Source organism: Oryza glaberrima, chromosome 5, assembly GCF_000147395.1.
Source record: "Oryza glaberrima chromosome 5, OglaRS2, whole genome shotgun sequence".
NCBI classification, from domain to species: domain Eukaryota; kingdom Viridiplantae; phylum Streptophyta; class Magnoliopsida; order Poales; family Poaceae; genus Oryza; species Oryza glaberrima.
In genome coordinates this window covers 12,091,187-12,112,400 of record NC_068330.1, presented here as the reverse complement: position 1 = coordinate 12,112,400, position 21,214 = coordinate 12,091,187, and the positions used below count along the sequence as shown (strand labels likewise).

At 41.0% G+C, this 21,214-nt stretch overlaps 2 protein-coding genes and 1 non-coding gene across 4 annotated transcripts; 1 reads left to right on the top strand and 2 right to left on the bottom strand.

Moving 5' to 3' along the window:
- Positions 1-715: 715 nt before the first annotated feature.
- TRNAY-GUA (transfer RNA tyrosine (anticodon GUA)) lies at positions 716-801 on the top strand. The gene is given in 2 exon segments: positions 716-752; positions 766-801. It is a non-coding gene; the product is annotated as a tRNA-Tyr (tRNA).
- A 554-nt stretch (positions 802-1,355) lies between these two features.
- On the bottom strand, positions 1,356-7,131 carry LOC127772994 (coatomer subunit delta-2). 2 transcript variants are annotated; one of them, XM_052299001.1, is made up of 13 exons: positions 6,978-7,111; positions 6,739-6,868; positions 6,560-6,624; positions 6,393-6,432; positions 5,788-6,011; positions 4,569-4,811; positions 4,126-4,291; positions 3,572-3,876; positions 2,972-3,158; positions 2,717-2,870; positions 1,937-1,999; positions 1,758-1,854; positions 1,356-1,661 (listed from the first exon to the last, which is right to left on the bottom strand). In XM_052299001.1, the coding sequence occupies exons 3-13, from the start codon at positions 6,560-6,562 to the stop codon at positions 1,572-1,574; spliced, it is 1,572 nt and encodes a 523-aa protein (XP_052154961.1). In that variant the 5' UTR covers positions 6,563-6,624; positions 6,739-6,868; positions 6,978-7,111; the 3' UTR covers positions 1,356-1,571. The 2 variants fall into 2 exon arrangements, with proteins under 2 accessions (XP_052154961.1, XP_052154959.1); XM_052298999.1 differs by lacking the exon at positions 6,739-6,868 and having other exon boundaries at positions 6,978-7,131.
- An 8,086-nt stretch (positions 7,132-15,217) lies between these two features.
- On the bottom strand, positions 15,218-20,087 carry LOC127772993 (coatomer subunit delta-1). The gene is made up of 12 exons (XM_052298998.1): positions 19,896-20,087; positions 19,569-19,633; positions 19,409-19,448; positions 18,808-19,031; positions 18,158-18,400; positions 17,721-17,889; positions 17,161-17,465; positions 16,523-16,709; positions 16,259-16,412; positions 15,826-15,888; positions 15,637-15,733; positions 15,218-15,533 (listed from the first exon to the last, which is right to left on the bottom strand). The coding sequence occupies exons 2-12, from the start codon at positions 19,569-19,571 to the stop codon at positions 15,444-15,446; spliced, it is 1,575 nt and encodes a 524-aa protein (XP_052154958.1). The 5' UTR covers positions 19,572-19,633; positions 19,896-20,087; the 3' UTR covers positions 15,218-15,443.
- Positions 20,088-21,214: the final 1,127 nt, after the last annotated feature.

Here is a 21,214-nt window from a genome sequence, read left to right as displayed (position 1 = left end):
AGTTTGCTGTCCAAAAATCGGTGACTTCACCATTGCCTATGATGTACTCTGTCACCGAGCGAAATATGGCCTCCACGTCACAACCAGGCCTGAAAGATGCCATCGTCCAGGGTCTCTCCCTTTGCTCCAACAGGGACCTAGTTCTAGTTGTTATCTGCCTTGATCTTACCATGTATTAGTATCTGCCTCTGCTGAACCCCCCATGTATACATGCCTGAGTAATTGTCACCAACATTAGTGCTCTCATATTGTTAAGTTTGTTCCTTTTTACTAACAAGTCTCTAAATTCTCATAGAATATCATGAGAGACGCTTTGCACTTTTTTTTTTTGGATTTTTGGCCTTCCATTGCACTTGCAGCATTTCATGCTAAATAACCACATCATGAATATGCATCTTGCTATGTCATATTTTCTATAGAGATTTATTAATATGGAGGTCATCTTTGAACGTAAAACACCAAGAGAAAAAGAATTTGGCAGCAGAAAAGGTCGCTTTTCTTCCTGATACCATGGCAGAGAAACACTTAAGAAATAACCTGATGAACAAGTGTGCTCAACCAGCTCTCTCCAAAGTGCATGTAGCTCAATAGAATCCATTTAATTGTGTTCTTGTCAAAATATTCTTAAAAGAATTTGTAGACGTGATCACTGGCGGTATGTCATTCTTAAATTAGACCAATCAATTATAAAACTCAAGTAAAAAACAACATGAAACCGACCTTAGCTCAGTTGGTAGAGCGGAGGACTGTAGTCGTTGCAGCTTAATCCTTAGGTCGCTGGTTCGAATCCGGCAGGTCGGATTTAGCAGGTTTTTCTTCTCATTTTCTTATTTAGTAAATTCCACACTTCCAGGCTACACGCAAACTAAGGTGAGTTTGGTTAAGCCATAACCCTTGCCAAATTCTTTTGACAATGGGAAGATTTGGCCATGTTTAAAATATTGGGCAAAGTTACCATAAGTTCAAATTTGTATAGCTATAGATGAATTCCAAATTTTTTTTGTTCCAAACAAAATAGGTGCCAATTTTTTTCTAGCATTGCCAATTATTTAGCATGGTTGAGTTTGGCTATAAACCAAACTAAGCCCTAAATTTTCACTTGATGGATTTGTCCCCCTATCAACCTTGGTAATCAGAAGGTAAATTCAAGATTTATGTGGAATACAGGTTGACAAGGCGTTCAATTTGCTGAAAACTGAAAATGAGAACGCCAATAGTCATGTCAGCGATTGGCTGAATGCACTGTAGTCATTTCATGAAAAAAGAGAACTGTATATATATGGCATCGACAAAAAATGATCTAACATTCTCACAAGAGAAACAAGACGTACAAAATAAAGAACAGCCAACCGGCGTCGAAGGAAAAGACATGCTTTTATTTCTCATCAGGTGGCAGTACAAATTAACAGCAATTTGGTGAAACATGTTAACTACATATGAAACAGACAAAATTACATTCTTTATAAATGCAAAACAATCCTTCTTCTCCATGACTTCTAAACAGCTCATTGCCGAAAGGAAATGCCCGCAAACATGTGTGCTGAAGTGAGGTAATCTCCCTTATTTGGGCGTTAAACCACTTGATAATTGGCTGTTACCAAACGAGCCCTCTGTGAATACTTTGGTGGGTTACCATCCTTTAGAGGACGAATTCCAGTAACCTGCAAGGTATGCAGAAAATAACATTACCATACAATAAAATGAGAAGGAACAACAAACATAGAACCACGAGTCTCATCTAATAAGGGAAAACCAACCTTCAAATCGCTGAATGTACTAGATGCGGAAAATCCAATTGATATGGGGAAAAATGTTGATGGATCAGCTGGGGGGACAACAAATTCCATGGAGCCACTGCAAAAAGGGAAAAAATAAGAGTTAGAGCCAATGGAAAAAAAAAATAAAACATGGTTATATGAACTCGTATTTCACTGACCTGCGGTTTGACTGATCGATAAGAAGAATGGACCATTCCAACACGGAGTTTCTCGAATCATACCTGTATGCAAAATGAAAGTGAAATAGGCATTATAACAATCAGCTTTCGCTGTGCGTTCTACCTTATTAGCATCAAGGAAATAAAAGTTTAGCTCTATCTACACAAAGTGTCATTTAGGACCAGTTCATCCAAGGGAATTGGACTAAATCCCGATAAATCCAAAACACATCCCCCTTTGAATCGCAGGAATGAAAAAACGGAGGAATAGGAAAAACGTAGGATTCTGACAGGAATGCAGGTGTAAAACAGAGGATTGGAAAATAAGGAAAAACACAGGAATGACCGTTTAATTGGACCACAGGAAAAACGCAGGAATCGGATGAGAGAGATAGACTCAAAGGAATTTTTCCAAGAGGTTGGACCTCTTGCTAACTTTCCTCCAAAATCTCTATAGGATTAGCCATTCCATAGGAATTTTAAAAGATAGTATAGGATTCAATCCTTTATTTCAAAGGCTTCCATAGGAATTTTTTCCATAGGATTGAAATCCTTCAAATTTCCTACACTTTTCCTACAATTCAAAGGGGCAACAGTTTGAATGCCAATATGACAGTGCCAGGAACAATAGCTAGAAAGCATAGCTATCACTTGTTATTTTTCTAATATTAGCATCAATACTAAGGAGATAATTGTCATCTAACAATTAGTTGGACGATTATTTTAGTATAATATAACAGCCAAGTTCAGTACAGTTAGAGATGAATTTGAAAACATTACCTCCACTCTCCATCAATCTGTCTAACACTCGGAGCCTCCCGAAGTGCAGGCAATGGTATAGATATGACAACATTGTGCAGGTCAAACATCTCAGCAGCCTCATATTCAATGTTGACATAAGTTTCATTTCCAGATACCGATGGCCAGCAGTTGACTGAGCGAAAAAAACACAAGTTAATAAAAGTAGGAGGCAACCAAGAAAAGAAAAGGCATGATCTTCAATGTGATATAGAAGAAAGTAAAGTGATTGTGCACCTGATAGAGGTAACGATGACTCATCCATCCCCTGAATTCTCCACTTAACCAGAGGAGTTTCATTTTGACCACTTGGGAATGGCCTGTTTGGATCTTTTGCCCCCACAACTTGTTGACTGTTAAACAAATCTTTGTTGATATTGGGGTGTGTTTTGAAGCTAAGTCCAGGTACATCCTGGTTTTCAATCTATAAGACACAAGTATCAAATAATCAGCTCCGACAAACAGTATCATGGACCAAACAATGTTTCTTGTCCGCAATGCAAAATATGGTGCAAGAATCATAGATGTAACTGAACGTAATAAAAAGAAATAATATTCCTCAGCAACAAAAACATGGCATGATAAGCATAAACAAAGTCACAAGCACAAATGTGATAGCAAAATTGGATATCATATGACATAGGACTGCAAAAAAAAACAGTACATGGATTATCTTAGCAGGAAGGTCACCCAATATAACACATGCATTACATTTACTTAGTAGAAATATCGTATAGGTTCAAACAAAAATTGTCGTGCTATGTTCTTTGATCTGCTTGTGAAAATTTCTGTAGAAAAAAATCAAGCAGGATGCTAGAGGTTCAGAAAGAATGTTACCTGCAACTGGATAAACCCATCAGTATCATTAAGGACCTGAAGAGCAAGGGTTCCTTGCACATCAAAATTATTAACACCTCCATCTCTTTTAACTGTAACATTGAGTTTTTCTTCAATTGTCACTGTGACAGGATCACTTGGTGGAAGAGGCGACACCCTTGACTGAACTGAACTGGGTTGTACATCCTCCAGAATGACTTCTCCTTCAGCTTTCAAAGATTCCAGGAACTGATTCGTCTTCTGTGTTTTCCCTAATTTCATTCCAAGACCTTTACCAGGAGCAGTAGCAGCTGCAGATGGACGGCCTGTACAAACATTGCTAGCAAACATAAGCAATATATTATAGCTGATTGAACTTTGTCGAGCAGTTAAAATGGAATGTAGGAATTATATAGACAAACATAGACATAATCAGGAGACTACTGGCATGGGAATGAAGATCTGAATATCAAGTACTGCAAGAAGAAAACCCAGAGCTTTACGTAGTAAATTTTCCCCTAATGCAAAGAGTTAATATCTGCCAAGAGAAATGCAAAGAGTTTTTAAATTACCACCTTTAGGCTTGCTAGCAAATGAGTCCATATCCATGCTCAGTCCACCTAATCCAGAACCACTTCCAAATCCACTACCAGTAATGCTCATGTCACCAAATGCTTTTTCAACTACCCTGGGACCTGATATTGCCGAGTATCCTCCTTTGTCAAGTTTTCCTCTTTCCATCTGCATGAACACCGACCACAAAATTCACCTCTTAGACATTAAGAAATAACGGCAATGCAATTGTATTTTAAACACTAAAGTTTGCGCGAACTGATATCAATTATAACCAAAGAAATGACAAGCTGGCAGTAAAACAGCACAGAGTCATAAGGTCAAACTAGCAATAATAATGTAATATCGATTTTCCTAATGGTCAAAGTCAACTACATTAACTGTCATTTATTTTCTCTGAAGATATAATATGTATTTTTAATCTGAAGAAAGGTGCAGTGCAGACCTTCATCTTATCAAGCTCACTGGCTTTCTTCTTCATCACATCCCTTGTTTCATTGATTTTGCTTTGCATCATCAGCTTGTGCGCCTTCTCTTCATGGCTCTCCATCTCACAATATTGTTTGACTTGTTGGACTGTTACGTTTTCCTTATTTCCAAGACAGATGGCCTCATCGAAGGCAAATATAAGCTCAAATGCTGTTTTACAAACACCCTCCTCATCAAGAGAGGGAGAATATTCAGGCACCTGTGGAACTGTTAAGGAGATCACAGTACTTGATTATTGCCAACAAAGAAAACCAATGCAGTGTAGTAGCATCTCTAACGGTGGATATCCATAAAGCCCCAAAACATAACAGATTCCATTAAAAAAATATGATAGGTTCATGATTGTATAGCTTGCATGTTGTTTTTTATCAAAATTGAATTGTGTTAATGTAGTGACTTTATTTTCTTTGTTTTTTTTTTTAGAAAACAAAGGAGAGCTGCACTTCATTTCATTAAGAAGGAAAAACAAACCACCCATACAACCAAGCGCTAACAAGCCCTTCATCCAAAACACATCCACAAATAGCATCACACAAGGCGACACATGACCAAAAAACCACCCTACGACAGCCTAGTGCCCTTAAGATAACGACCTACAAAGGAAAACTTGGAGCACAAGAGGTCCAGCCAGGCACCAAAGCGTAGCTTCTGTTGACACTGCCCGCAACGCCTACATAACGTTTGGATTCGCTCAATTGAATACACAGTCATTATAGTGTTTCCAAATTTCCCAAGCAACTATGATAAACAATAATTACTTTTCTTTTGTCTCCTTGGTAACATATAATGATAAGCTCAACTAAACAAAGACATTATAATATTCATTTTGTCCTACAAAACAAACATTAATAGCATTATCTGATATTTAGTCTGTACATTGCAATATATGGGTAGGTTAAAAGAAAAATTTTTTATATGTTTCATATTATAGCATTATCTGATATTTTGTCCCCTTGGTGGTATATAGTGACAAGCTCAACTATACCGAGACATTATAATCTTCATTTTATCCCACAAAACAAACGTTGGTAACATTATCTGATATACATTTATTTACTACAGAGCAATATATGTGTAGGTTAAAAAACCATGTTTCATATGTTTCATAGGATAGGATTGTATAGGTTAGTTAGGTCAAAAAACTGGAACAATGAACATATGGGAAAAAAGGATACAAGCTTAGAGAGCAGCCTCAAGGTGTCCAGATCTTCAAGAATATTGCTCTGCTTGTTTGTGATAAGTAGCAAGTACAGGCCTTCTATTGGCTGATAAACATAGCGAACATTTTCAGTCTCAACATAAGTGTGCTGCTTCCCAGTTCCAACCAGTTTGGGGAAAGCTGCAAGTAATCCTTCAATCCTTATGCGAGACATGTCAACAAACTGTCTTGAAACAAGTGCTGCAGTTGAAAAGCACAGAGAAGAAACAGCATTCAGTCTAATCACATTAGCTTTCTGGAAGGAAGCATCAGCAAATTGGTAACCAAGAGGTGCTCACTACATAGGATTTTAGGGTCATAGGAGTTAAGAATCTACTGAGGCAACACGACAACGGCTAGATTAGTATTTGGGTTCCACAAATTTGCATATGAGCTAACAATCTTATTAGCACAGGTGACAGGTAAAAACTTATACAAATACAACAGTTTCTTTCTTTTTCTATGCACAAAAGAATTTGTTTTGATTACAACATAAGAATATAAATTTAAAAAGACTTCTTTTTTTCGCTGAGAATAATGCAATACAATATATTAACAACAGAATATTTCAAGCCAGCTAACCTTTCCCGGACTTTGAAATGATGGAAGCAGCAAGAACCACCTGCGGTACACAAAAAACAATAATAAGCTCTCCTAAACGAATCAACTAGTTGCTTATACCAGCAAAAGAGCAAATGTCAGAATGTCCCTTCTTAATATTACAAAGAATAATAAACCATTAGGCATACCATTTTGAATGGATTTTTTGGTACTCAGAATTGCTGCACTTAAAATGGATTCAAGAATTATGCACCTGCCAGAAGTGGAAAAAAAAGAAGAGGTTATTCAATCAGTGCAACATAATCAGAGATCTCCTGCGAACTAGATCCAACCCCCCCCCCTTTTTTTTTTTGCTTCCAGATCTTACTACTAGCAGGGGCGGATCCAACTTGGGAAATGGGGGTTGAGTTGAACCGGCAAACTTTTGGGAGAACAAACAAACTGTTAGTTCTACTAAGGTTAAGGCTCTGAAATTAAGAGAAGAGCTTCTTCCAGATCTACAAGAGAAGCTGGGGTTAACGCAACGCAAGCAAAATTCCAGACAAAAGTACTCCCGGTGGGGGGAGAGAGAGAGAGATGAATCGGAAAGAGGATGTGGATGCTCACCAGGATCCCCTCCCCTCGCCTGCTCTGCTCTGCTCGCCAGATGGAGATCGGCGCCCCTACCCTGTCAGCCGCGAGATGGCGCAAGGAGGGGAGACGAGACGCGAGATTTTCCTTTAGGCGAAAGGAAGGAGAAGATAGTCGAGGACTCCTTTTATCTCAAATTTACTATGACTGGTGGGCCATATGTCAACAGTACTTAAAAAAAATGGAACTAGCTCAGTTATTAGGTACTGTGTCGATAGCAAACTGCTCAGTTACTAGATGCTCTACGTTCGTAGCCCTGTTTCGATCCGGAGAGCTATTTAAGGCCTCCGGAATTTTATTATTTATGAGTATTAAACGTAGATTACTGATAAAATCTATTCCATAGCCCCTAGACTATTTTGCGAGACGAATCTAACGAGGTATGTTAATCCATGATTTGCCACAGTGATGCTACAGTAATCAGCCGCTAATCATGGATTAATATACATCATTAGATTCGTCTCGCAAAATAGCCTAGGGGTTATGGAATCGGTTTTGTCGGTAATCTACGTTTAACACTTCTAAATAGCAAGATTCCGGAGGGCTATTTAATAGCTCGGAGGATCCAAACAAGGCCCGTATCTAGGTTCTCCCAACTCTCTCCTCTCCTTTTCCACACGCACGCTTTTAAAACTGCTAAATTGTACATTTTTAAAAAAAGTTTTTATACGAATGTTGCTTAAAAAATTATATTGGACCATTTTTTTTTAAAAAAAAGAAAATATTTAATTAATCACACGCTAATGGACCGCTTCGTTTTCCGTGCGCACAGCCTGGGATAGGAACACAGGCTTCTGAATGTAGCCTCTCTATCAACCTCTCCAAGCCAAATTTTCGTCATTCAAGCACAAAAAGGAGGTCCAACAGACTGACCAACCGGATGGCCAAGCCATCTAGTTGGTCAAACTTGCTCACTGGCTGGCTAGAGTTGGCCAACCAAAACGCCTCACCAAATGGTGGCCCGCAGCAACGACCGGTCGGCGTGGCGGCTGGTGTACTCCTCACCGCTACCAGCTTCGCCGAGCCTTGCCGCCCCCGCCGAATTCAGCCGACCGCACGACCTCCGCCTCTGCGCCTCGGTCGTCGAGAGCCGCCGCCGCCGTCGCTAGCCTCTGCGCAGTTGTCGTCGTGTCACACCCTAAAAATCGCAAATATATAAATTGTTGTTTAATTGAAATTATTAGAATTCATTTTAAAAGCCTAGAAGAGAAGATCTAATTTTTAAATAATAAATTCCAATATAAAATAGGGCCAGATAAAATTTCATTAAATACTTTGCTTAATTCTATAATTCCTAGATTTTTCTGGGATTTATTTGAGCTAAGGAAGTATTTTTAATAAATGGAATTCCATTTCATGAATAATTTAAATTGGAAAAAGGTTTTTAAAAGTCTCTTTTGGCTTTGGGCCGAAAGTCGGCCCAAAATCCTCTCTCTCTTCCTCGGCCCAAGCCGGCCCGCAGCCGCCCGCTCGCGCGCGCGTTCGCTCGCTGACAGGTGGGGCCCACCTGTCAGGTCTTCGTCTTCCTCGCGCCACCGCCGCCGCCTGAACCCTAGCGCCGCGCCGCCGCCGTCTCCTTCCAAATTCCGAACCCTAACCTTTCCTTCGCGTCGCCGGTCGCCGTGGGCCTTCGCCGCCGCCTCCTTGCCCCTTTAAAAGGATCCCCGGTGTCTCCGCTACCCGTCGCCACCCTCGCCTTCGCCTCTCGTCGTCGGTAGAGCCCTAGCACCGTGTAGCTTAGCGCCGCCGTCGCCGCCGTCGCTCCAGCCGTACGCCGCCATCGCTCTGGTCGTCGCCGTCGCTCGGGGAGGCCACCGTCGTGATCGCCAAGCCGTCGCTAACCTCGTCCGCCCCTCCGTCGTCGCCGTAGACCGCCGGAACATCGTCGCCGTCGTCAAGCCGAAGGTCGCCGCCGCTTCTTCCTCGTCGTCGTCGCCGTCCGTTGATCTTCCGCCGCCGTTTTGGTCACCAGTGAGTTCGCCGTGCCGTCCGCTACCCGTAGATGCTCTCCGTTCGCGCCGCCGCGCCGTCGTTCGCCGGCGAGCATGCGCGCCCGAGCCGCCGCCGGTGGTGACGTCACCGCTGACGTCATCGGTGCCGACCGCCGTGGTCTGGCTGTGGACCGATCGATCTCGGCCGTCTGTTTTGGATAGATCGATCTCGGCCGTCCAATCTTGTGAACCGTCGCCGTGTGCCCGGTCCACCGCAAACCCTAGCCGCTGACGCAATAATTCCCTTTTCCTTTTCAAAAATAATTCATTATTGTGTCATAATTCAATTAAAATCCATATAAGTGTTTTAATCTGATTTAATATTTAAAAATTCATAACTAATTCATCTTAGCTCGGATTTAGTTGGTTCAAGTCTCTAAATTTTTCTAAAATTGAGATCTACATGTTAAAAATATCCACATGTACTGTTCATGCTTGTTTATGTGCTGTTTTGGTGTTTTTGCTCTTTTCTGTTTAGATTCCGACGTTTCCGGAGAGTCCGTTTTCGCAGGAGAAGAATTTGAAGAGTTCCAAGGCCAGCAAGGCAAGTCACACAGATCCCAAACAACCCTTTGAGCATGTTGATCCCGTTTAAAGCTATTGTTTCTATTCAACTATTGCATTTATTTTCGAATGTCATTGGATGGAATTAACCTATTGTTTGTTATAGCCCTTTTGTTCTTGATTACTTTATTCCTTGATACCTTGGGTTATTATAACTTGACTAGTTGGGCTTTATATATTGGTTCAGCTAGATATTAGATATGATTGCTTAGCCATCCTTAGAAACTTTAGCACACTATTAGGATAACTTATGACTCATTATTACCTAATGATGGCTTAATGATAGCTCATGATGGTTAATCATGATTGGTTAATTAATTAATTTGCCAACTAAAACCTGATAATGGTGGGTTGTGAGCACATGGTTTTGATGGTCGTGCTCATGACAATTAAGGACCGGTTCACGAGTTTCGGTTGTGAAACATTAACCGTGCCAACCACAAGCCAGCGTGGGCAACGGCTTTACCTTTTGTATAGCATGGTTCATTGCGGGGTACCAGACTGAGAAGTGGCGGAGATAAGCCCACGGGGGTCGCTGGGGAGTCCATGCCTTGTTTATAAGGGGGTGATTATGATCCAGGAACGGTGCGCTGTGGTAGATTGTGTTGTGCGAGGGGTACTGTCACAGCTCCTTTCCGAGGTACCGTGGTGGTATCAAGGCGCATGGTGACATGTCGTGGGGCTGTGTCTTGTGGGTACAGTGGTACACCTCTGGCCAGAGTAAAACTATTCGAATAGCCGTGCCCGCGGTTATGGGCGGGTCTAACAATGTCTTTCGTGATTAGTCTCACACCTCTCATCATTATAAAAGATGCTATAACTGGTAATAATTTGATTAGCTCCCAGTTTGGAATGGTATATTCCTGGTTTGGAGATAGAACTGTGCAGCCGGGATGGTTGTTCAGATTGGTTGGGCCTATGCAACAGGGTATGTTGTATAGCGTTGGATTAATATTGTTTAATTATTACTTAACTGTTTTATTAAATTATGAAATGTTTATTAAATGCTGTTTATGCAAATGAAACCCTACTATGCCATCCTTTGTTATCCTGTGCACTTACATAATTGCTGCGTGGCTTGCTGAGTATGTCATATACTCACCTTGCAATCATTCATCAGAGGAGGAGTTCTACAGTGATGCAGATGGTGTGGAGGATTAGGTGTAGCCCTGGTCAAGATGCCTGTGGAGTGGAGTCGTCTGCGCCGTTTATCTTATTTTTCCGCTGCTTAGATCTTTATTAATTGAGAGGAACTATCTACCTCTGTAATGACATTTTATTCGCTTATTAATTAAGAGTAATAATTGTACTCTATTATCAATTTGTTATTGTGTGCCTCGGCTGATTCCTGGACGAGGGTTCACACACATGTAAGCGTTTGGAATTTTGGATAGAAATTCCGGGCGTGACACGTCGCCATCCTCGCCCGACCTCCGATGCCGCGCCCCCCCCAAAGCCGTTGTCGCCGTCACCATCCCCTCCTCGAGCTCCACCGCCGCCGCCCCCCAAGCCGTTGTCGCCATCGCCATCCCCTCCCTGAGCTCCACCGCCGCCCCCCTCCCCCCCAAGCCGTTGTCGCCGTCGCTTGCCGCCTCCCACCTCGTCCGTCACCGTAGATCCGGCAGCTCGACGGCGCTCGGTTGCGGAGAGTTATTGGCGGGGAGAGGGAGAGCACCTCGGCGAGCGTCGGCGTTGGTGGACCGCCTTCCGCCTCCCCACGCCGCCTCCCGCCTCTCACCCTGCGCTGAGCTGTCGGCATCAGCGTGATCGACGGGAAGGAAGGAAAGGGGAAAAGAAGGAAAGAGAAGAAAGAAGGGGGAGAGAGGAAGAAGCGGAGTAGAGGCTGACATGTGGGTCCGTTGTTGTTTTGGAGAGGATTAATAAAGAGTCTGTTGGAGTGAGCATTTAGTTTGACTAGCCAAATCAGATGGAGAGTTGGCTACATGAGTGTTCGGAGAACTCTCCGAACACCCATGTAGCCAACTCTCCATCTGATTTGGCTAGTCAAACTAGTAGTTCACTCCAACAGCCTCTCCATCTACCCTCTCTACTTTGACTCTATGACACCAGGACTCATATGTCAGCCTCTCCCTTATTCTTTCCCCCATTCCTTCCCCTTTTCCTCTTTTCTAGCGTTGGCAAGAAGTAGGCGACGGCACCAGCAAGCGGGGAGGAGACGGCGGTAGTGGGCGCGGCGGGGAGCTTGCGTCGCGCGGAGGCCGGCGGGCGCGGCGACCGGAGGCGGCGGGCGCGGCGAGTAACGGCCGGCGGGCCGTGGCGAGCAGAGGCGGTGGGCGGGGGCCGGCGGCCGCGGCGAGCGGAGGAGGAGGACGACAACCACGTGGGGGCCGGCGGGCTGCGCCGCGCGGAGGCCGGTGGTGGCGGCGAGCGGAGGCGGTGGGCGGCGCTGCGCAGGGGCCGGCGGCGGCGGCGAGCGGAGGATGGCAGTCGCGGCGAGCGGAGGCCGGCGGCTGCCGTGCTCGAGTTCCTCGTCGTGCTCCTTCTGTGCTTGGTTGCCGTGTGGGGATGGAGGAGATGGGCTCTGTGGGGCCCACCATTGGCCAGCCAAATAGAGTGGCCAAATTTGGCTAGTGGAGAGAGGGTTTTGGCCAGCCGGTTGGAGAGGTTGTTGGAGCACTTTTTTTTGGCTAGAATGACTAAAATTTGGCTTGGAGAGTGGGATGGAGAGGCTGTTGGAGATGCTCTAACCACTAACCACTAGCTATCGCTCCATATACCACCATCACCAGAATTGGTTACAAAGTCACTCGACTTGAAAGAGGAGCAGTGGTGGAGTCACCAGACTTGGAGATGGATAGAGTGGGGGTCCAAATTGAAAAAAAAAAAAGTAAAGTTAGCTATTGTGTACATGAAAAAAATAGTTAAAGGATGATATAATATGAAAACTTTTAAGAATACATAGTACAAATTGTAATTTACTTTTTTTTGTCTAGCACAATTAAATTTGAGTTATCCATTAACAGGTAGTCTCGATTCAATTGTGATCTTCTTTTCTCACTGCATGACATATCATGACTATCTCTTATCACTATGTGGCATGGTTCCAACAAACCCATAAAACTATATATTGGTATTTCCACTATATTGTTTTTTTAATTTTTACATATATGTTAATTTGGACTAATATTTTTCTCATAATTGAATAGGTAATAAATATGTTTCCATATTTTCTATAAAATATGAATAATGCATAGTATAATTTGAAAATTATATTATAAGTATATGTAATTTAGTGTTAAGATATGGACTTGTAGTACTAAAAATGCCGCACCATAGTAGATAGGTAGTCAAATGAACAACCATAACATAAAAAATATGAGAGAATCTATTGTGTGCCACTGATCTTGTCCATGTTCTACAATATACCACTAGGTTTGTCAAGTTCTACCATATACCATCATATTTTGCTTAACTTCTATAATATATCATCGTCGTCCAGTTAGCCTTCGTTAGTACGGTAAAATTTTGTCTTAATGATCGAAATACCCCTGGATAAAACTTCCAAATTTTGATCAAAATTTCTGAAATATTAGATTGTAAAACTTCCAAAATTTGAGACGGACAACTTCTGTGCTAGTTTACAATATGATATTTTGGAATTATTGGCCAAATTAAGAGGGGGCGCCCAACCCCTTCCCCTTTCCCCAGGTGGAGTTCATCGGGAACGGGGCGGGGCAGTAGCCTCCTGGCGAGCGACGGTGACCGTGCACTGGAGGCACAGGGTCAACGTCACCGTCGGTGGAGCAGATGAGAAAAGATGGGAGAGAAAAAAAAAAGGAGAAAAGGAGAACAGGGTCAACGTCCACGTGGTATGACATGTGGGTAAGACCACTATCAAACGAAGCTTTGGACTAGAATGATACAATAAACCAAGTTAAGGGATCTCGATGCATGATTTTAAGTTCGTGGATCTAGGTGAAACCTGCTTATAAGTTTATGTATCAGTGGTGTAATTTACTCTATTATGAAATTTGGTCTTCGTAGTAATACAGCGTGAAAGCAAAACTTTAACTCTATATTCTTCCATTGTTCCATCTTCTTCTTGTTTTCTCGTTCTTCTTTATTTCGATAATAATATTGCTAGAGTCAAACACTATTACTTACACATGAATACTAGCATCTAGCTCATGTGTGTATTCTCCGTAATATATATTATATATGTTTTTTACATAGGTAAATAATTATTATTATCATTGTTATTGATATTTTATTTATATAAGATACTTGACTAGTTTTTTAAGGACAAGAAAGATATTTTTTTTCTAAACTGTTGATGCGGAAAACACGAAGACACGGGAGATTTGTTTAGCTCTAGTGCAGGTCCTACATTTTGATGAGGTGCGGCCATGCCAGCTAGTTTGATCCTGCAACTGACAAGATGGATAAATGACAAGATGGATAAATTGATGGTCAAAGAGTCTATCAACCAATAAGCTGATGTAGCAATACTAACTGATGTCGGTAGGGTTTGAAAAATTGGCTATATATCTGATGTAGATTCTAATACTTAGATAAAAAAAATGGAAGAACATGAGCAAACAATCCAATCAGCTGATGATAATATGATGAAGTAGATGTCCAATGAACCAATCAGTAGAAAAATGTAGACTGAATGGTTAAAATAAACATCGGCTGGAAGTCCGATGTAAAGATAACTTATATGTTAGCACTCCGATAAAACAATATACATGAGTTACTAGGGTGGATTAGATCTATTAATCAACAGTAAAAACTAATAGGTCGGACCAAACCGATGCAACATTAAGTTACATCAACGAATAAACCTAATAATATCGATAAATCATGTATAAAGTGATGGGCTAAGATAGAAGATCGGATCTAACCGAGACAGTCCCAACTAAACCGATGAGCCTCTAAACACAATGCACTTAAAGATAGAATTGAAATATCAGATACGCAAATATACCAATTGAATCAGAGCAATCCAAGAGATCGAAGCGATGCATCCTAAAAGAACACCAGTGTAGCGATAAATTTGCCAGGGCCAACGGAACTTAGGGCTTACCCCTTCACCGGAGATCGAAGCCAATGCAGCCCCGCGTCAGGTGCCAACTTGCGCCGATGATAAAAACCTCGGAAAAGAGCGTGACGATGCTCCGAGAGTAGTTGTATTGATCGAGAGATAGATTTACAGGACACCGGGATGGATACTAGTCCTGATCGGACACTAAACAAACTTGCCTGAAGATAAAAAGGAAAATTACTGCACCCTGCCTAATTAACACTAGATAAATTAAATTATCGTGCCGTGGTTTTCATGATTTCTTTTTAAACTCAGTCTCTTCTGGATAAGTTTCCATTGGTTAATTGTCTCATTTCATTAACAAATCTAGTAAAAATTCTTACTAAATTTGGCGTTAACATAAAAATAATCTAAAATGCTATAAACATTAATAATATTAATAATATTGAACGATATATAGTCATATAAATATATACTATCTCCAATTTTTTTAATATACGACCCTGTTGACTTATCATTTATTTTATTGTGATTTGATTTATCATCAAATGTTCTTTAAGCATGACTTAAATTAATGTTTGTACAACAATTTTAAATAAGACTAATGGTTAAACATTTGTGAAAATAATCTCACAAAACGAACAAGACGTACGAAATAAAGGTTTCAAAGGAAAATACATGTGTTTATTTCTCGGGTGGCAGTACAGATCATCAGCAATTTGGGGCAAAATGTTACTACATATGAAACAGGCGAAAAATACATTCACTGTAAATACAAAACAATCCTTGTTTGTCATGACTTCTCAACAGCTCATCGCCGAAAGATAACATATACCGCAAACATGTGTCACTGAAGTGAGGCAACAAACATCCCTTGTTAGGTTAAACTACTTGGTAATTAGCGGCCACCAAACGAGCCCTCTGCGAATACTTTGGCAGGTTACCATCCTTCAGAGGACGGATTCCAGTAACCTGCAAGGCATGCAGAAAACAACATTATGATAAAATGAAACCAGAAGGAAGATCAAATATGGAGAAGTGCGAGTCTGTAAACAAATATGGGGAGATTACCAACCTTCAAATCACTGAATGTACTCGATGCGGAAAATCCAATAGATATGGGGAAAAATGTTGATGGATCAGCTGGGGGGACAACGAATTCCATGGAGCCACTGCAAATAAGGGGGAAAAGAGTTAACAACGGAGGGCAAAAAACCCAAATAGAAGTACAAAACATAATTATATGAACTCATATTTCAAGGACCTGCGGTTCGACTGATCGATAAGAAGAATGGACCATTCCAACACGGAGTTTCTCGAGTCATACCTGTATGCACAGTGAAATGTGAAACAGGCATTAGACCAATAAGCTTTCACTGTGCTGTCTACCTTATTGCCAACAAGGAAAAAAAAAGTTGAGCTCTATCTACAAGAGATGTCATTTAGGACCAATTCATACAAGGGATCTGGACTAAATCCCGATAAATTCAAAACACATCCCTCTTAAGCATACAGATTAACAGTTTGAGATGCCAATAAGACTGTCAGGAACAAAAGCCAGAATTGATAGTTATCACTTGTTATTTTTTAATACTCCTACCATCAAGACTAAGGAAGGAGACAAGTATGACCTGTTGGAGGATTATTTTAGTATAATATAACAGATAAGTTCACTAAAGAGGAATTTGAAACATTACTTCCATTCTCCATCAATCTGTCTAACACTTGGAGCCTCCCGGAGAGCAGGCAATGGTATAGAGATGACAACATTGTGCAGGTCAAACATCTCAGCAGCTTCATACTCAATGTTGACATAGGTTTCACTTCCAGATACTGATGGCCAGCAGTTGACTATGCGAAGAAAAAGCAAGTTAACAAAAGTATTAAGCAACCAGTGTAAGAAAAATACATGTCCTTGAAGTACGAGTTAGTGGACAGAAGAAAATAAAATGATTGTGCACCTGATAGAGGTAATGATGACTCATCCATCCCCTGAATTCTCCATTTAACCAGAGGAGTTTCATTTTGACCACTTGGGAATGGCCTGTTTGGATCTTTTGCTCCCACAACTTGCTGACTGTTAAACAGATCCTTGTTGATATTGGGGTGTGTTTTGAAGCTAAGTCCAGGTACATCTTGGTTTTCAATCTATAAGACATAAATATGAAATGATCAGCTATGATCAATAGTATCTATGAGAATGGACAGAACAATGTTGCTCATCGGCAATGCAAACATGGAGCAACAATCAAAGATGAAACTGAACGTAATAAAAAGAAACAATGTTGCTCATCAGGGACACAAACATGGCATGATAAGCATAAACAAATGCAAATGTACCAACAAAATTGGAAACCATATGACATGGACCAGAAATATAAATGTAAAGGAATTATCTTAGCTGAAGGTGAATATTGTCGCAAAAGAAAAGATGACCCAATATAACAGATGCATTCTATTTACTTATGGGTACATATCTGATATCTCGTACAGATTTATATAAGAAACAAACAAAAATTGTGTTACATTCTTTGGTGTTGAGAATTTCTGTAAAAAAAAGAATTCAAGCAGAATGCTATAAGTTCAGAAGGAATGTTACCTGCAACTGGATAAACCCATCTGCATCATTAAGGACCTGAAGAGCAAGGGTTCCTTGCACATCAAAGTTATTAACACCTCCATCTCTTTTAACTGTAACATTGAGTTTTTCTTCAATTGTCACTGTGACAGGATCACTTGGTGGAAGAGGCGATGCCCTTGACTGAACTGAGCTGGGTTGTACATCCTCCAGAATGACTTCTCCTTCAGCTTTCAAAGACTCTAGGAACTGATTCGTCTTCTGTGTTTTGCCTAATTTCATACCAGGACCTTTACCAGGAGCAGTAGCAGCTGCAGATGGACGGCCTGTGCAAATATTGCTAGCAAACATAAGTAACATTGTATAGCTGACTGAACTTTGTCAAGCAGTTTTATGTAAAGCAGGAGTACTGGCATGGGGAAACTATATTACGAATTTAAGTCTTGAGATATTTGAATATCAAGTACCACAAGAAGAAAGTCCTAGGTTAACACAGTAAGTTTACCCTTAATTGTTATGGCCTAACATTAATGCTAGAATATAATATCAGCCAAGAAAAATGCAGAGAGTTTTCAAGTTACCTCCTTTGGGCTTGCTAGCAAATGAGTCCATATCCATGCCCAGTCCACCTAATCCAGAACCACTCCCAAATCCACTACCGGTAATGCTCATGTCATTGAATGTTTTCTCGATTACCCGGGGACCAGATATTGATGAGTATCCTCCTTTGTCAAGTTTTCCTCTTTCCATCTGCAAGAACACCAACCACAAAAGTTCACCACTTAGACATTAACAAATGACGGCAATGCCATTGTAATTTAAGCACTAAGGTTTGCGCGAGCTAAGCTGGAACCAAAGAAATGACAAGCTGACAGAAAAACAGAACACAACCAAAAAGTCAAACTAGAAATAGTAATGGAATATTGTTTTCCTAATGATCAAAGTCCACTACATTAACTGTCATTTATTTTCTCGATATAATATGTATTCTTAATATGAAAAAAGATGCAGTACATACCCTCATCTTATCAAGCTCACTAGCTTTCTTCTTCATCACGTCCCTTGTTTCATTGATTTTGCTTTGCATCATCAGCTTGTGAGCCTTCTCTTCATGGCTCTCCATCTCGCAATATTGTTTGACTTGTTGAACTGTTACATTTTCCTTATTTCCAAGAGAGATGGCTTCATCGAAGGCAAATATAAGCTCAAATGCTGTTTTACAAACACCCTCCTCATCAAGAGAGGGGGAGTATTCAGGCACCTATACAACTGTTAAGGAGATAAAAGTACTGGATTATTGCCAAGAAAGAAAATCAATGCAGCTTAGGAGCAAGTCTGATGATGGATGGATATACAACGCCCAAAAACATGATAGTTTGCATGTTGGTTTCAATCTAAATTCACATTGAAAATGTAGTGCCTTTCTTTCCTTTTTGTCCCCTTGGTGGTATATAGTGACAAGCTCAACTATACCGAGACATTATAATCTTCATCTTCATTTTATCCCACAAAACAAACGTTGGTAACATTATCTGATATACATTTATTCACTACAGAGCAATATATGTGTAGGTTAAAAAACCATGTTTTATATGTTTCATAGGATAGGATTGTATAGGTTAGTTAGGTCCAAAAACTGGAACAGTGAACATATGGAAAAAAGGATACAAGCTTAGAGAGCAGCCTCAAGGTGTCCAGATCTTCAAGAATATTGCTCTGCTTGTTTGTGATAAGTAGCAAGTACAGGCCTTCTATTGGCTGATAAACATAGCGAACATTTTCAGTCTCAACATAAGTGTGCTGCTTCCCAGTTCCAACCAGTTTGGGGAAAGCTGCAAGTAATCCTTCAATCCTTATGCGAGACATGTCAACAAACTGTCTTGAAATAAGTGCTGCAATTGAAAAGCACAGAAAAGAAACAGCATTTAGTCTAATCACATTAACTTCCTGGAAGGAAGCAACAACAAATTGGTAACCAGGAGGTGCTCACTACATAGGATTTTAGGGTTATAGGAGTTAAGAATCTACTGAGGTAACACGATAACAGCTAGTTTAGTATTTGGGTTCCACAAATTTGCATATGAGCTAACACTCTTATTAGCATAGGTGAATGATAAAAACTTATACAAATACTTTTTTTTTCTTTTTCTATGAACAAAAGGATTTGTTTTGATTACAATATAACAATATAAATTAAAAAAACTTCTTTTCGGCACTGAGAATAATACAATACAATATATAAACAACAGAATATTTCAAGCCAGCTGACCTTTCCCGGACTTTGAAATGATGGAAGCAGCAAGAACCACCTGCGGTACACAAAAACCAATAATAAGCTCTCCTAAACAAATCAACCACTTGCTTATACCAGCAAAATGTCAGAATGTTCCTTCTTAATATTACAAAGAGTAATAAACCATTAGGCATACCATTTTGAGTGGCTTTTTTGGTACTCAGAATTACTGCACTTAAAATGGATTCAGGAATTATGCGCCTGCCAGAAGTGGAAAAAACAAGAGATTATTCAATCAGTACGACATAATCAGAAGATCTCCTGCGAGCTTAGATCCAGGCCCCAACTTTTCTTTTTTGCTTCCAGATCTTACTACTTAGTACTAAGAAGGTTAAGCCAAATTAAGAGAAAAGCAGCTTCCAGATCCAAAAGAGAAGCTATGATTTAACGCGAATCGACAAAGAAGAAGAAGAAGAAGCGTATTGGGTTGAGATAGATGGGAAACGGATGGATGGACGCTCACCAGCGAGCGAGCGAAGGATGCGGCGGAAGAAGCAGCGGGGACGCCGGCGCTGCTGCTCGCGGGATGGAGATCGGCTCAGGCGGCCGGCGGCGAGCTCGCGAGGAGACCGAGGAGACGCAGGGAGATCGCTCGCCGGAGGCAGCCGCGGGATCTCGAGCGCCTGTCAGAATGGCTGATGAAGTAAACAAGGGAGGTAGCTGCTGGTCCCACTGTCAGTAACTTACTACCTCCATCCATTGTAGGCCGAGTTTAGTTACAAAATTTTTCTTCAAACTTCTGACTTTTCTATCACATTAAAATTTTTTCTACACACACAAACTTCTAACTTTTCCGTCACATCATTCCAATTTCAACCAAACTTCCAATTTTAACGTGAACTAAACACACCCGTGTGATTTCTATGTAGGGTGTGTTTAATTCCCTTTAAACTTTTAAAAGTTCCGTCACATCAAATATTTTGACATATGCATGGAGCATTAAATATGAAAAAAAAACAATTACACAGTTTACATATAAATTGAGAGACAAATCTTTTGAGCCTAATTACGCCATGATTTGATAATGTGGTGCTACATTAAACATTTGCTAATGACGAATTAATTAGGCTTTAATTAGGCTTAATAAATCCGTCTCGCAGTTTATAGGTGGAATCTGTAATTTGTTTTGTTACTAATCTACATTTAATACTTCAAAAAAATTAAAAAGGAACTAAACAATATGATGTCTCATTCTGTGTATGGGTTGTGGTTTTTTTTGCTAGCTTTCCCAACTTAATCGTCTCATTTTTCGCGCACATGTTTTCCAAACTGCTAAACGGTATAGTTTTTATAAAAATTTTCTATACAAAAGATGGCGATAGAGCTGCATGAAGATGGCGCCGCTGAGCCTAACGAATCCCTTGAGCAAGCCGAGCTCGATGCCCCAGCTCTCCGGGGAAGTTCTTGACGCAGGTGACAAGCACGCCAGTGTTGGCAAACGACTGCGAGTTGGTGCTAGCTCCGCTCCGCTGCAGCCGACGCCCTGCTCCACTCCGCCGGCCACCATCCTCGCTATCTCCGTTGCGACCGACGCCGCCCCATGCGCCTCTGAGAATAGAGAGGAGATAGAGCTGACATGTGGGCCTAAGGGCATTTTTGACATTTCACGCGATTTCTCTCTCCTCTTCAACCGGAAAGTATTATTTTAATCGGCGCGATGTCCACTGGCAAATTACCACGTTTGTGGAGTGTTTTCCCCCAAAAGTGAGTTTGGGCAGTGTCCTAGGGCTAAAACCACACATAAACAGTGCCCTGTAGCAAAATTTGCCTTAGTTGTTTTAA

Bases quoted from the DNA above. Each gene is read 5' to 3' on its own strand.
- LOC127772994 (XM_052298999.1), bottom strand. The intron at 3,159-3,571 runs GTAACATTCTTT...TGTGTCTTATAG, and splicing joins ATGGGTTTATCCAGTTGCAG to ATTGAAAACCAGGATGTACC. The intron at 2,000-2,716 runs GTAATGTTTTCA...TTTTGCATACAG, and splicing joins CAGATTGATGGAGAGTGGAG to GTATGATTCGAGAAACTCCG.
- LOC127772993 (XM_052298998.1), bottom strand. The intron at 16,413-16,522 runs GTGCACAATCAT...TTCTTCGCATAG, and splicing joins GTCATCATTACCTCTATCAG to TCAACTGCTGGCCATCAGTA. The intron at 15,734-15,825 runs GTCCTTGAAATA...CCTTATTTGCAG, and splicing joins ATCGATCAGTCGAACCGCAG to TGGCTCCATGGAATTCGTTG.